The sequence below is a fragment of the Peromyscus eremicus genome, chromosome 9 (genome assembly GCF_949786415.1).
Source record: "Peromyscus eremicus chromosome 9, PerEre_H2_v1, whole genome shotgun sequence".
Classification (NCBI taxonomy): domain Eukaryota; kingdom Metazoa; phylum Chordata; class Mammalia; order Rodentia; family Cricetidae; genus Peromyscus; species Peromyscus eremicus.
In genome coordinates, this window is record NC_081425.1 from 66,580,897 (window position 1) to 66,593,358 (window position 12,462).

The window sequence follows — 12,462 nt, forward strand, 5'->3', positions numbered from 1 at the left end:
CTGAGCCAAGAGCCTTCCTCCTGTCCTGTGTACAGGGCCCAGTACCCGTCTCTCAGGTCACATCTATTTTCTGACCCACAAGCCTTCTGCTCTGGTTCTCCCTCTAGCATAGGTCCCTGGGGCCCTCACCATCCTCATCTTACTGCCCTTCCAACTGGTTCCCCTCTAGAGCTGCTCTTACCTGAGCGGCCGGCCGAGGAGGTCCCACAGTCAGCTTGTTCTAGGCTGTTTCTGATCTCTCCTCCCCTTTCTACAGTTCCCACCCTAAGTTTCAGTTCTCCTGCTGGGAGGTGCGGTTCCTAGAAATCACGTGGTCTGGGTTGCAGGGCAAGCGCTCGCCACCAGAGGGAAGCAGATCTGAGAATGTGTCAGCAACACAGCAGGCTCTGGGCCTGGGGGGTCTGGCCAGACTCCTTCCTCCCAGATTGGACTCCCTTGAACCTGAGACACTGCTGCCTCTCAGAAGGCTGGTCTCCGGATCTGACCTGGAGATTCTTTTGTGCTCCCCAAGTGTCTGCTTGCTACATTCTAGGTGATCTCACACAGCAGCTGAGTTAAGTGAAGTGGGAAAAGGAAGCAGAGAAGCCGACACCAGATGATGACATGTGGAGGGTCTCTCTTGTCCATCCATCCACAGCACTTCATTTCTTCTAGCCAGGAGTCCGGGAGGGGAGAGTGGGCTGCTGAAGGCCCTTCCAACAAGATTCTGTTCACCCACCCCCTCCCCTTCCCCAAGGCCCCTAGATGGTGAGGCCAGGAAGAAGGACCACCAAGAAGCCTAGGCCATAAGATGCCTCTTTATTGGTGCCAGAAGGAGCTGCTGCTGAGGCCACGGTGGTGAAGCCTCATCAGGACCCTTGCCCTCAGCTACTTCCTCCTGCGGGCAATACTCTGTCCCAAGGGAACCTCTTCTGTCAGCTTCTGCAAAGGAGAGAAGAAACAGGCTGTGACAGGTGATTCTGGAAGGTAAGGGCAGAGGGGCAGCTGGTGTTGACAGCGTTACCTGTAACAATCGAGCCTGATAGGCAGGAAGATCCTCTCCATCCATTGGTTCGGGATGCACATGGAGGTAGCGTGTAGTGGCTGTCTCCAGTTCCTCCACTTCGTACAGGGTGGCTGGGTCCAACGAATGGGCATTGATGAGGCTCACAAGGTACTCTTTGTAGTGTGCCCTGGGAGAGGAGGAAGCAGAACGTTTACTCCTCCGTTATTAAGAGTGTGACACTATTAACTGTGTGAGGGTAACACCTTGCTGGGCTTGGCCATTTCTCCTTTTTCAATGGTGTGTCATGTTGTAAGCACCCATACTCACGTCACAGAGGACACAGGCGGGTCAGAGGACCACTGGTGAGTTGGTTTTCTCCTGTTACCATGTGGGTTTCGGGGGCAGAACTCCGGTCCCTATGCCCGGCACTAAACACTTTTACCTCCCCACACACAGTTGTCTCAGCGGATCACAGTGGGATTTGTTTGTTCGTTTGTTTTTGGAGACCGGGTTTCTCTGTGACCTAGCCTTGGCTGTCCTGGACACACTGGGATTCTTACATGAACAAGACTATAGCTCCTCTGCCTGCTCTACTTGCAGGGAGTGTCCACCAGTCTCTCTAAGCTGCCTGCTGTTACACATCCACACCCTTGTCCAGGGGCCTCCTCCCTCTGTCCCTTCCTCCTGAAGGACCAACAGAGACCCCGTCTTCCTGCCTGGGCAGCCTAGTCCTCATCCCCATGCCATGCTCCATGGTCTGGCAGGCACTCACTGGCAGAGGCCAGCCTAGCCCTCATCCCCATGCCATGCTCCATGGTCTGGCAGGCACTCACTGGCAGAGGCCAGCCTAGCCCTCATCCCCATGCCATGCTCCATGCTCTGGCAGGCACTCACTGGCAGAGGCCAGCCTAGCCCTCATCCCCATGCCATGCTCCATGCTCTGGCAGGCACTCACTGGCAGAGGCCGGCATAGCCAGCTGGAGTCTCCTTGCCGCAGGCCTCATCCCTGAACCCATCGGGAACCTCTTTTTGCTCCATCACTCGGCAGCCACCTAAGAGGAAGGAAGGAAGGAACGGGTCCATGTTGGGAGGGCCTCTGAGTCCAGGAAACCTGCTTGTCAGTAGTGGTTATGTCACACTTTGGAGAAGGGTTCGGAGCCAGAGACTTGGGAATGGGTGGAGGCCTGGCTGCCTCACTTCTATCACAGTGGCTTATGACCCATAATCACATGCTCTTTTATGGAGGGGGGGGGGACGGACAGTGACAGCGTCTCACTGCATAGCTTTGGCTGGTCTGTCACATGCTCTTAAAATTGCTCTCCTGGTTGTTATTTAGGTCCCACACAGCCAATTTACTCTCTAAAGGTCTTGTTTGTTTACTTTTTGAGACAGGGTTCGCTATGCAGCCCTGGCTGTCCTGGAACTCTATCTATAGACCAAGCTGGGCGGAACTACAGAGATCCACCTCCCTCAGCCTCCCAAGTGCTGGGATAAAGGCGTGTACCACCATAGACCAGCTCTCTGGAGGTCTTTGCCTAGAAGCTGAATAGTGTAGGTTAGATCCTTACTCAACATCTTTTGTTCCCCACACAGAACCTAAAATAGTAGCCTAAAACCTAAAACAACTAGCAGGCATCATTAGTTACTCGATGTTAATTATCGAATCCTAACCATTAGAGAACACAAGAAGAGACTTAAGGGCCAAGTGCTTTAATGATACTTCATAATACAGCTTAACCATTAGGTGGATATTATCCTCACTTCACAGGAAGAAACAAAACATGGAGAGGTTGTTCATTACCTTGCCAAAGGACACACAACCCCAGATCCAAGCCTCCTTTCTTTACCCACCACGGTGGGAGCCCAGTATACCATCTCCACTTCAGACGTTTCCCTAACACTTACCTCCAGGGACTGCCCGGGTCCCAGCTGGAGGCTCCGTATTAAACATGACATTATTGTCCTAGGGAGAAGTAGAGACGGATAGGCATTGCTTCCCTTATCCAGACCCTGTCCCATTTCCTAGTAGTCAGTGTTTTCCATTCTTGCCCATCCCGTACCCTGTCTCCTCTAGTAATCTTCACACCCAGCCTGGCTGGCCATCTCTGACCTGCAACAGTTTCTGCAGCCGGACAGCAGTCCAATCCCGTAGGTAGAAGAGGCAGTCCCGAGGGTGATGGCCATGCAGGGACTTTTTCACCCTGCAATTAGGGTCTGGACATTTCTGGTAAAACCCAAAGAGGAGAAGGAAGTTGGAACCTGTTGGGGTTCTGGACTCCCAAGAACCCCTGTGCAAGGGGGGGGGGGAGGGCATGAGAGTGAGAGGAGATTGTGACATTAAGGGTCTGGAGCATGCAAAGGGGGGAAGAGGGTAGAGAGATGCTTTCTATCCTGCTGACCATTCCTTTTTCCCTAGTCCCTGCCCCTACACCCCACAGCTGCCCACCCTTCTCTCCTCCCCTGCTCTCTGAACTCACGTTCTTGGCGTAGAAGGCATTGTAGCAGCCACTGCAGAACTGGTGCCGACACTGAGTGCAGTGGAAATGCATGCAGCCTCCTCGGGCCAGTGCGTAGGAGAACTTGCACTTCGGGCAGTCTATAAGGGGCAGTAGCTCAGGGTGAGCGCAGTACTGCAATCTGGGCCCTCAAGAAGGAAGCTTCTGCCCATAGGACTATCTGACAGGCTCAGTGGGGTAGCCTTACCAATGCCATTTTCCTGAAGATACATCGCCAGGCCTTGAGCCTGGTATTCTGGGTCATTGGTGCGTTTCCAGTTCTGGAAATCCTCACAGCTCCGTCCTCTGTGCTGCTCTTCCCACTGCCAGGAGTAAAGTGGGCCGTGCATGGAAGCTCTACCCCATGCCCTGGTCTGTCCTGTTGGTCCGGCTACTCACACCCATGGGTCCCACCTCAGTTACATTACTGCTATCTACCACTCACTCAGATCCTAAAATTGAGGGGCCACTGTTTTTCATTTCCCCAACCACTATACATTCGTTCATAAACCTTGGCTGTTCCCATCCAAACGTCACCTCTTTGTTCCTACGCTCTCACCTTACTCCAGGTAATTGTCAAATCTTGCTTCAAATGCTCACTTGGGTTTTACCGCCCTGTCTCTCCCACACCAGTTTTCCCTTTCAAAGTGGATGTCAGGGAGCTTCCCTAGTGCTAGCAGCATGCCAACCCTGAGGCGTGGTGGTAGGACACAGGGGTTCATTTGGTTATTTTCTGTAGCAGATACAAGGCTTTCTGTATCAAACCAACCTTCTACAAGGCAGATGATAGTGTCACCTTGTGCTTAGTCTCAAAATGAAAGCCAAACATCTGGATCACTCGGCCTCAAGGGCTGCCCTGCCATTCTCACTCTTGCTCAGGGTTCCAGCCACACATTATTTTTTTCTTTTTTCCTGAATTTGGCCTCTCTGTGGCTTGTTTTTTGCCCCAAGTACTTTCTGCATGGCTGGCTTCCTAACCTGTAGGTCTGTGCTTCAACAGTTCTGAGGAGGCATGGCTGGGTGTGATGGAGCACACTGTAATCCTGGCACTCGTGAGGATTAGGCAGGATGGCAGCAAGTTTTAGACCACTTTGGGCAGTCTTCTCTCAGAAAGCCAAAACTAAAGGGAGAGGAAGCGCCTGTCCGGCTTCTCCATCTCCCGGAGCTCTAGGCTGCTCTCCGCAGCTTAGGCTCTCCTCACTTCTTGACACACTCCTGCCTGCGTATAGTCACATCCACTCTCTTCCCTTCCTTTACTTCTTTCTCTGAGCCTGGCTCCTTCCCTAGGAAGCCTTTGTTCTCTGTGCATGTGTGTGTACGTGGAGGCCAGAGTAGAATGCCTTGCACCACTTCTTTGTGAGACAGGTCATCTCACTGGCCTGGAACTCCAACAGGACATGGTAACTGGCCAGCAGACCCCAGGGTCCACCTGTCAACGGCCCCCCGCCCCCACCCCCGCCAGTGCAGGAATTACAAGCGTCTACCATCAGACTCCGCATTACATTTTTCTTTTAAAAATTCAGTGTTTGTGGGGGTCAGACAAGAGCTAGCAGAAGTCAGGTCTCCCCTTTGACTACGTGGGTCCTGGACCTAGATCTCAGGATGTCAGGTCTGGTGAGGATACCTTGACTCACTGGCTCTAACCCAGCTTTCAATTTTTCTTTCTTTCTTTTTTTTTTGTTTTTTGTTTTTTTGTTTTTTGAAACAGAGTTTCACCGTATAACAGCCTTGGCTGTCCTGGAACTAGTTCTGTAGACCAGGCTGGCCTCAAACTCAGAGATCCACCTGCCTCTGCCTCTGTCGTGCTGAGTTTAAAGGTATGTGCCACCACTGCCCAGCCAAAACTTTTATTTATTTTATTTAATGTACATGGGTGTTTTGACTGCATGAATGTCTGTTCACCACATGTGTGCCTGGTGCCTAAGAAGACCGGAAGAGGCTGTGAGATCGGGAACTGGAGTTACAGACAGGTATGGGCTGCCATGTGGGTGCTGGGAACTGAACCCAGGTCCTCTGGAAGGGCAGCCAGGACTCTTCATGGCTGAGCCATCTCTGCAGGTTCTGGGGACTGCACTCAGGACCTCATGCTTACACCAAGCACTTTACTGACTGCATTATCGCCCTAGGTCCCCAGAAAGCTCTTTAGGCTGAGAGCATGACCATTTTGTTTCCAGTATACTCCTTGAGTCTAACACAGAACCTGGCAATAGCTCGGTCAACACTTCTGAAGGGAGGAGTGCGACTCACCTGGCGCTTGCAGCGCACACAGAAGGTCTGGTGACACTGGGGACATGTTGCCTCCAGTTGTTCACGTTCATATATGAAGCCAAAGGAACACTGTGAGAGCAAGAGCATAAAGCTATTCAAGACTTGACCCGGTACCATCCCCTGCCCCTCACCAGTCAGCTCCTTTGGCCAGGCCACTTACCTGGGCACACCACAAGAACTTGGGGTCTCGCATGAGCACACCCTCCGTCAGCTTCTTATGAAACAGGGCGTATGCATCTGGGTCTAGGCTCTCTCTGAGCTGGGGACAAGACGCAGAGGTGGTCGATGGGTAGAAACTGTTCAAAGCCTAGTCCACCTAAACCATAGCAGTTGTAGTACCTGGATGTCAAGGGTGGAGAAGTAGCTGAGTAACTGTGTGTCATCAGTAAGGTCAGGGCGGCCACAGGCAGGGCACACCATATCTGTGATGTGCTTTTCCTTCAGGGCAATGGTGAAGTGCTGGCGGAAGCAGTCAGGACATATGGTGCACTCACAGGAGATCAGGGCCTGCATCTACAGTGGAAGAGAAGAGGAAAGGGGCTGTGCTGTCAGCCCTGGGATACTCTGAAACACTGAGGCCTAACTAAATGGGCAACGATAGCAAGCCCAAGCGCCTAGAGGTCCGAGGCAGGTGACCCACGTCTGAAGACAACTGGAAGGAGGGCAGCAGGTGACAGTGGCACCCACAGTGAAGGCATTTACCTTTCATTAAAAGCCGAAGATCATAGCAGAGAGATGGATAATAAACTCGGGGATTTTAGGAGATCAAAATATTGGTTAGGTGACTACCACTACAGATCCACAGAGGGGCTTCCTTTACGGCATGAAAATTGTCTATCTTTGTTCTGGACACAGGCTCTTGTTATGTAACCTATGTTAGCTTCTGACTTCCAACCCTCTGGAGCGCTGGGATTACAAGCATATGCCACCACATATGGTTATAGTCTGTATCTGATTACACTGGTGGTTATATGAATCTGTATCAGAGATAAAACTGCAAAGCTGACAGAGATGAACTGGGGATGCATCTCAGTTGGCAGAGTGATTTCCTAGCATATACAAAGCTCTAGGTTCAATACCTAGTGCTGCATAAACCAGGCTTAATGGTACACACCGGTTATCTCAGTGCTCAGGAGGTGGGGAGGAGGAGCAGAAGATCAAGGTTGTCCTTGAGTACATATTAAGTCTGAGGCCAGCATGGGCTATATAAAATCAACACTCTTCTACAAGCGAGAACCATACCACAATTAATGTTGCCTGTGTACTTGATACACAATAATTACGTCACCACTAGGGGAGGGTGGGTAGAATCCATAGAACCCCCCCATATTAGTTTTCTATAAATTTAGAATTCAGATATATGTATATATAAAATATACATGTTATAAATCAAGTGGAGCTCAGACTATCAAAGACTTACTATGCTAGCATGTATAAAGCACACATGGAGGCCTGGATTTAACGCCCAGTACTTCGTAAAACTGGATGTGATGGAACATGCTTGTAATCCTAGCCCTGGGAATATGGAGGATTAGCTCATCTAAGCTCACCTCTAACCACACAGTGATTGCATACATGAGACCACCCTCCAGATGAAGAAGAATCATGCTGGGCTGGAGAAATGGCTTGGCCAGCAGGAGTGTTTGCTGTTCTTCCACAGGACTCACTTGGTTCCCAGCATCCACAATGGGTGGCTCACACCCATACCTGTGATTGCAGTTCCAAGGGATCTGAAATCTTTTCACCTCATGGGCACCCACAAACATGTGACATATACACAAACACACAAACACCCAATAAACAAAAAAATAAATCTTAAAAAAAATTACTGCTACTTTCTGCTAGTGTGACTGTTGTGGTTGTATTTTCAAATAACATTTACCTTTTAGAGATACATACTGAAGTACTTATAGATAAGAACATGACACTTGAGATCTGCTTCAAAACAGCCCTCTGCATATATAGATAGATGAATGAAGATCTGGCATTGAGAGGAGAGGGTTTTTGAGGGGAGAGGAGCAGGGAAGTTTAATTTTTAAGCAGAGTCTCATGTAGCTCTGGCTAGCCTGGAGCTATGTAGAACAGAATGTACTCAAATTCAGAGATCTGCTTGCCTCTGCCTCCTGAGAGCTAGATTTAAAGGTATGCACCACACACCTGGCCAAGTGGAGTGCTGGAGGTAGGGCCAGGTCTTCCGGTTACTAGGAAGACCTGGAACAGGGTGACAATGCCCTGGTCTCTTTTCGGCTTCCTAGCCATGAGCTTAGTGGTTGTGCTGTCACATTTGCTACCTGGTGTTCCAGCAAAGGCCCAAAACAATGGAAGCAGCAGATGAAAAACTAAAACCACAAAAACTGTGTGCCAAAATAAACATTTTCTCTTTATACATTGGTTATCTTGGGTATTTGTTGTAGTAAAAGAAAGCTAATACAATGTTTGAAAGTTCCAACATCTCCACCCCCCTTCCCCCCAAGGCAGGGCTTCTCTATGTAACAGCTGACTGTCCTGGCACTCACTCTGTAGCCCAGGCTGGCCTGGAACTGAGAAATCCGCCCGGCTCTGCCTCCCGAGTGCTGGGACTAAAGGCGTGCGCCACCGCTGCCTGGCCCAATATTTTTTAAAAGGGGTGTTCCCGTGGTGCCCTTGTCAGAAGGCTTCAGTGGTGTCATGATAAAAGCAAGGACAAGGCCACCCAGGGTGAGGTGGCAGTCCACCAGGAGCAGAGCCATTCTAAGTCCAGGCAGAGCAGGCAGACGGGACTCACCCGGTTGCGGGGAAGGGCCCACCCGCACACAGCACATTCCTGGGCAAGCAAGCGGCGAAGAAAGGCCCGGTCCTGGCTGTGCCTCACAGCCTCCACCACGTCCAACAGTTCATAGTTCCTGGGTGTCTCCTGCAGCAGTGACAGTGCCAGCTCCGCCCGGCCCCAGCTGGGGAGTGCGTAGACGGCCAAAAGTCGTCTGACCAGGCTCTACAATGTGATTCGGGACACACAGTGGCTGTCAGACCCCAAGGGTCTTCTCCCTCAATCTCTGTCCCTTTAAGAGGGATACTGGGGACCTCGCCCACTCCCAGCACCTGTCTATCTGGCCCATCCCAGCAGGGAGTGGGCTCAGGGCCTCTGTCCCACAGGCGCTGATGGAAGGGTTCTAGACGCTGACGCTGTAACTCAGTCAGGGCCCGTGCCACATCACCCCCATGCTGGAACAAGGCCTGCAGTGACCCATCTTTAGGCCCAAAGCCCAGGGACTGGAGCTCCTGCACCTGCAATTGAAAGCAGTGAGACGATGCTGAGAGGAAAGAGCGAGCAAGCGTGCTCTGGTGCTCTCAAGCCCACCCCACCTCCAGCAGAATGGTACCTTCCTCCTCCTGGCCCGCACACACTCCTCTACAGCTTCATCAAGGTTGCCATGCCGATCAAGCCAGGCTTTCCGGGCTTCCTGACAGGAAAAGGCACCCAGCCCTGGATCCTGCTGACCAGCTAGCTCAGCCACCATCTCCAGGACATAGGACAGCTCTGAACGCAGCCACTGCAGGGGCACCTCAGTGCCCGAGTACTGTAAAGCTGAGAAGATCTCTTCTGGGCTGGCACCTGCAGCTTCCCCTTCCTAAAGAACAGTCATACCCAGACACCAGCAGAGGAACACCAGGAAGGAAACTCTACCCACCCTTAGCCTGGTCAGTAGTGATTATGTGACCAGTGCACAGAATGGTAACTGCCCTTTGCTAAGTATTCAAAGTAAGGCAGCTACAGCTAACAGTAACAAGTCTTATAAGAATGCTAGCCGGGCATGATGGATGGTGCACACCTTTAATCCCAGCACCTGGGAGGCAGAGGTAGGCGGATCTCTGTGAGTTCAAGGCTAGCCTGGTCTACAGGACAGCCAGGGCTGTTACACAGAGAAACCTTATCTTAAAAAACAAAACAAAACCACAACAACAAAAGAATACTAATTAACAAACTGACATCCTCTTTCCCCCAAAGCTCAGTCCCATCTCATCCCAGGCCCAATCATCACCCTTACCTGGATCATGCTCACTAGCTGGAGACTTTCCTTCCGCATCTTATCTTGTCGCTGTTTCTCTGGGTCTCCGCAGGAACCAGGCAGGGAAGCACTGAGGTGTTGTGGGGACCCAGGCTTTGGGAGTTCCTTTTCCAAAGAGCTGGCATAGGGTCGAACGGCATGCTGTCCTGAGATGGGGTTGCGGGTTCGGTTGCATATAGCACATACCCAGACAGGGCCCGAGTTGCAAAAGGTACAGTGATCACAGTACCACACTTCAGACTGGGCAGATGAGAGCAAAATATCCCCCTGATGGAAAGGTAGAGAGAATTATCCTCTTGACTGTGTGACTAGTGACTACGGTTCATGGAGAAACCAAAGACAAGGGGTATGATAGAGAGAACGGCCTGAGGGCAACGGATACAAACGAAGAGCTGGGCCGGCCGGCCGGCCGGAACCGGTTACCTTGAGGGACTGGTGGCAAACACCAGCGTCGTGGGAATCTACCACCAAGCTGGGAGGCTGGGCCAGCCGAGGTCGCTCACATATGGCACACAGCACAGCCGCTGCCTCATTCTCAAAGGTACAGCTCTGGCAGGCCCACTGATCCCGTGCAGGCTCAGGTTCGAGGCCCCCAGTTCCTTGGGAACCCTCTGTTCTCAGCACCTTACAGCCTCTGGGCTGACTGCAGGCTGCACAGAGCACTGCCCAAGGCTCGTTTAGTGTGACGCAGGCAGCACAGTGCCAGGGCAGACAAGCATTGGCAGTTTCAGGGGAAGAAAGAGAGCTGTCCCCCAGAGGCAGGGACGCTGAGTGGGGCGGTGGCTGGGACGAGGCAGGTAAACTGTAAGAGAAAAGCAGACATGGCCAGCTGAGGTAGAAGTCAGTACCCGAGTCCCCTCACCCCTGTGAACCTCACACTGCCTAGGTTATGATATGTAGCTCTGGCCTCTGTGATTGCTGCTCTGTCTAGAATACTCTCGTACCTATAGATGATTGATTCAATATTTAAATGATAGGTTATATTTAACTTCTTCCAGGTAACGGCTCGCTCTCTCTCTCTCTGTTTTTTTTTTTTTTTTTTTTTTCAAAGATTTAGTTAGTTAGTTATTTACTTACTTACTATGTTTACAGTGTTCTGCCTGTATGTCTGCCTGCAGACCAGAAGAGGGCACCAGATCTCATTACCGAGGACAGTTGTGAGCCACTATGCGGTTGCTGGGAATTGAACTCAGGACCTCTGGAAGGGCAGCCAGTGCTCTTAACCGCTGGGCCATCTCTGCAGCCCCAGGTGGCATCTCTTAACATAGTTCCTTAATCTTATCATGCTAGATGTTTATAATACTGACTGAGGTGATCCTTCAGACGAGACTGCATCCATTTATTACCTATCTGTGTATCACAGCAATCTCTCTATCATGACTGTCATCTGCTTAGTGTTTATGTCTATAATTTCCTTGAGGGCTACACCGGCTGTTCTCTATGAAACAGCCTTGAGCAGAGAACCTGGCATATAGTAGATACTCAAGTAATCTTCAATTTTCTTAATTTCACTCTCACAGAGAAAAGAAAGCCTCTCACCTAGAGCTTAGGTTGATGGTTTGGTGGACCCCAGGCAGGGTTTGGCGAAGGTGATGAGCACGGGACGGATGTCCATGGAATAAAAGGTCACAAGCTGGGCATGAGGTTTGATTACAGGCTGGACAGTGCAGTGTGCCTGGGGCAGAACCACAGAGAAAGCAGGGACCAGGAGTGGAGCCTAAAAAAAAAAAAGTAAAATCAAAAGGATAAAATTTAAAAAAATCCATATTCATATACCAATAAATAAGTGTGTGTGTATGTGTGTATATATATATATACTATAGCCAAGACAGGAAATCATACTATGTACCTATCAACAGATGAAAGAAGAAAACAGGTCACACTTAATAAGTAGCTTATATTAACACACATATACCAGAACATTAGTCACAAAGAACAAAATCTTGTTACTTTCAGGAAAAAAACATGAAACTGGAGGATAACATATTGAGCAAAACAAGTCAGACATAGAAAGACAAATATTATCTTTATCTACCCTCAGTCCCACCCCAAAATGTAGCTCTGGCTGGCTTGCAACTCACAACTGGCCTCAAACTCAGAGATCTGCCTGCCTCTGCCTCCCAAATACTAGTATTAAATATGTGTTAGGAACTGGAGTTGGGAATGGTTGTGAATCACCATGTGGGTGCTGGGAATTGAATCGAGGTCCTTTGTAAGAGCAACAGGTACTCTTAACTACTGAGTCATCTCTCCAGCCCTCAGAGTAACTTTCTTAAAAAGACCAGGTTACGAAGCTGAAGAAATGGCTTAGCAGTTAACATCAAGTACTGCTCTTGCAAAGGAGCCACATCTGACTCCCAGCACTCATGTTGGGCAGCTCAGCACTGTCTGCAACTCCAGCTCTGGGGGGATCAGTTGCCTCTGGCTTCCATGGGCACCTGCACATACATGCACATATATATAAAGACCAGGCTACACTTAAATCTGTTCTGGCCTAAGGCAAGTCACAAAACTGTTCTTTACAACATCTGGACCGTGGGGGGGGGGGGGGAGAACACTTTTAATTTTTTTTTTAAATAAAATACAAATACAAGAAGATAGAAGACCTAAATTTGCATCAATCTAATCTAATACTCTCATACAGGACCAATCATACCTGGGGCAGAGG

The 12,462-nt window shown here is 50.3% G+C and overlaps 1 protein-coding gene across 1 annotated transcript; it reads right to left on the minus strand.

Moving 5' to 3' along the window:
- Window positions 1-295: 295 nt before the first annotated feature.
- Rnf31 (ring finger protein 31) lies at window positions 296-12,226 on the minus strand. The gene is made up of 17 exons (XM_059273080.1): window positions 12,214-12,226; window positions 11,334-11,511; window positions 10,218-10,596; window positions 9,774-10,061; window positions 9,108-9,356; window positions 8,827-9,012; window positions 8,513-8,719; window positions 6,088-6,261; window positions 5,909-6,007; window positions 5,728-5,817; window positions 3,689-3,803; window positions 3,463-3,581; window positions 3,096-3,209; window positions 2,891-2,948; window positions 1,941-2,037; window positions 1,004-1,172; window positions 296-921 (listed from the first exon to the last, which is right to left on the minus strand). The coding sequence occupies exons 1-17, from the start codon at window positions 12,224-12,226 to the stop codon at window positions 868-870; spliced, it is 2,589 nt and encodes an 862-aa protein (XP_059129063.1). The 3' UTR covers window positions 296-867.
- Window positions 12,227-12,462: the final 236 nt, after the last annotated feature.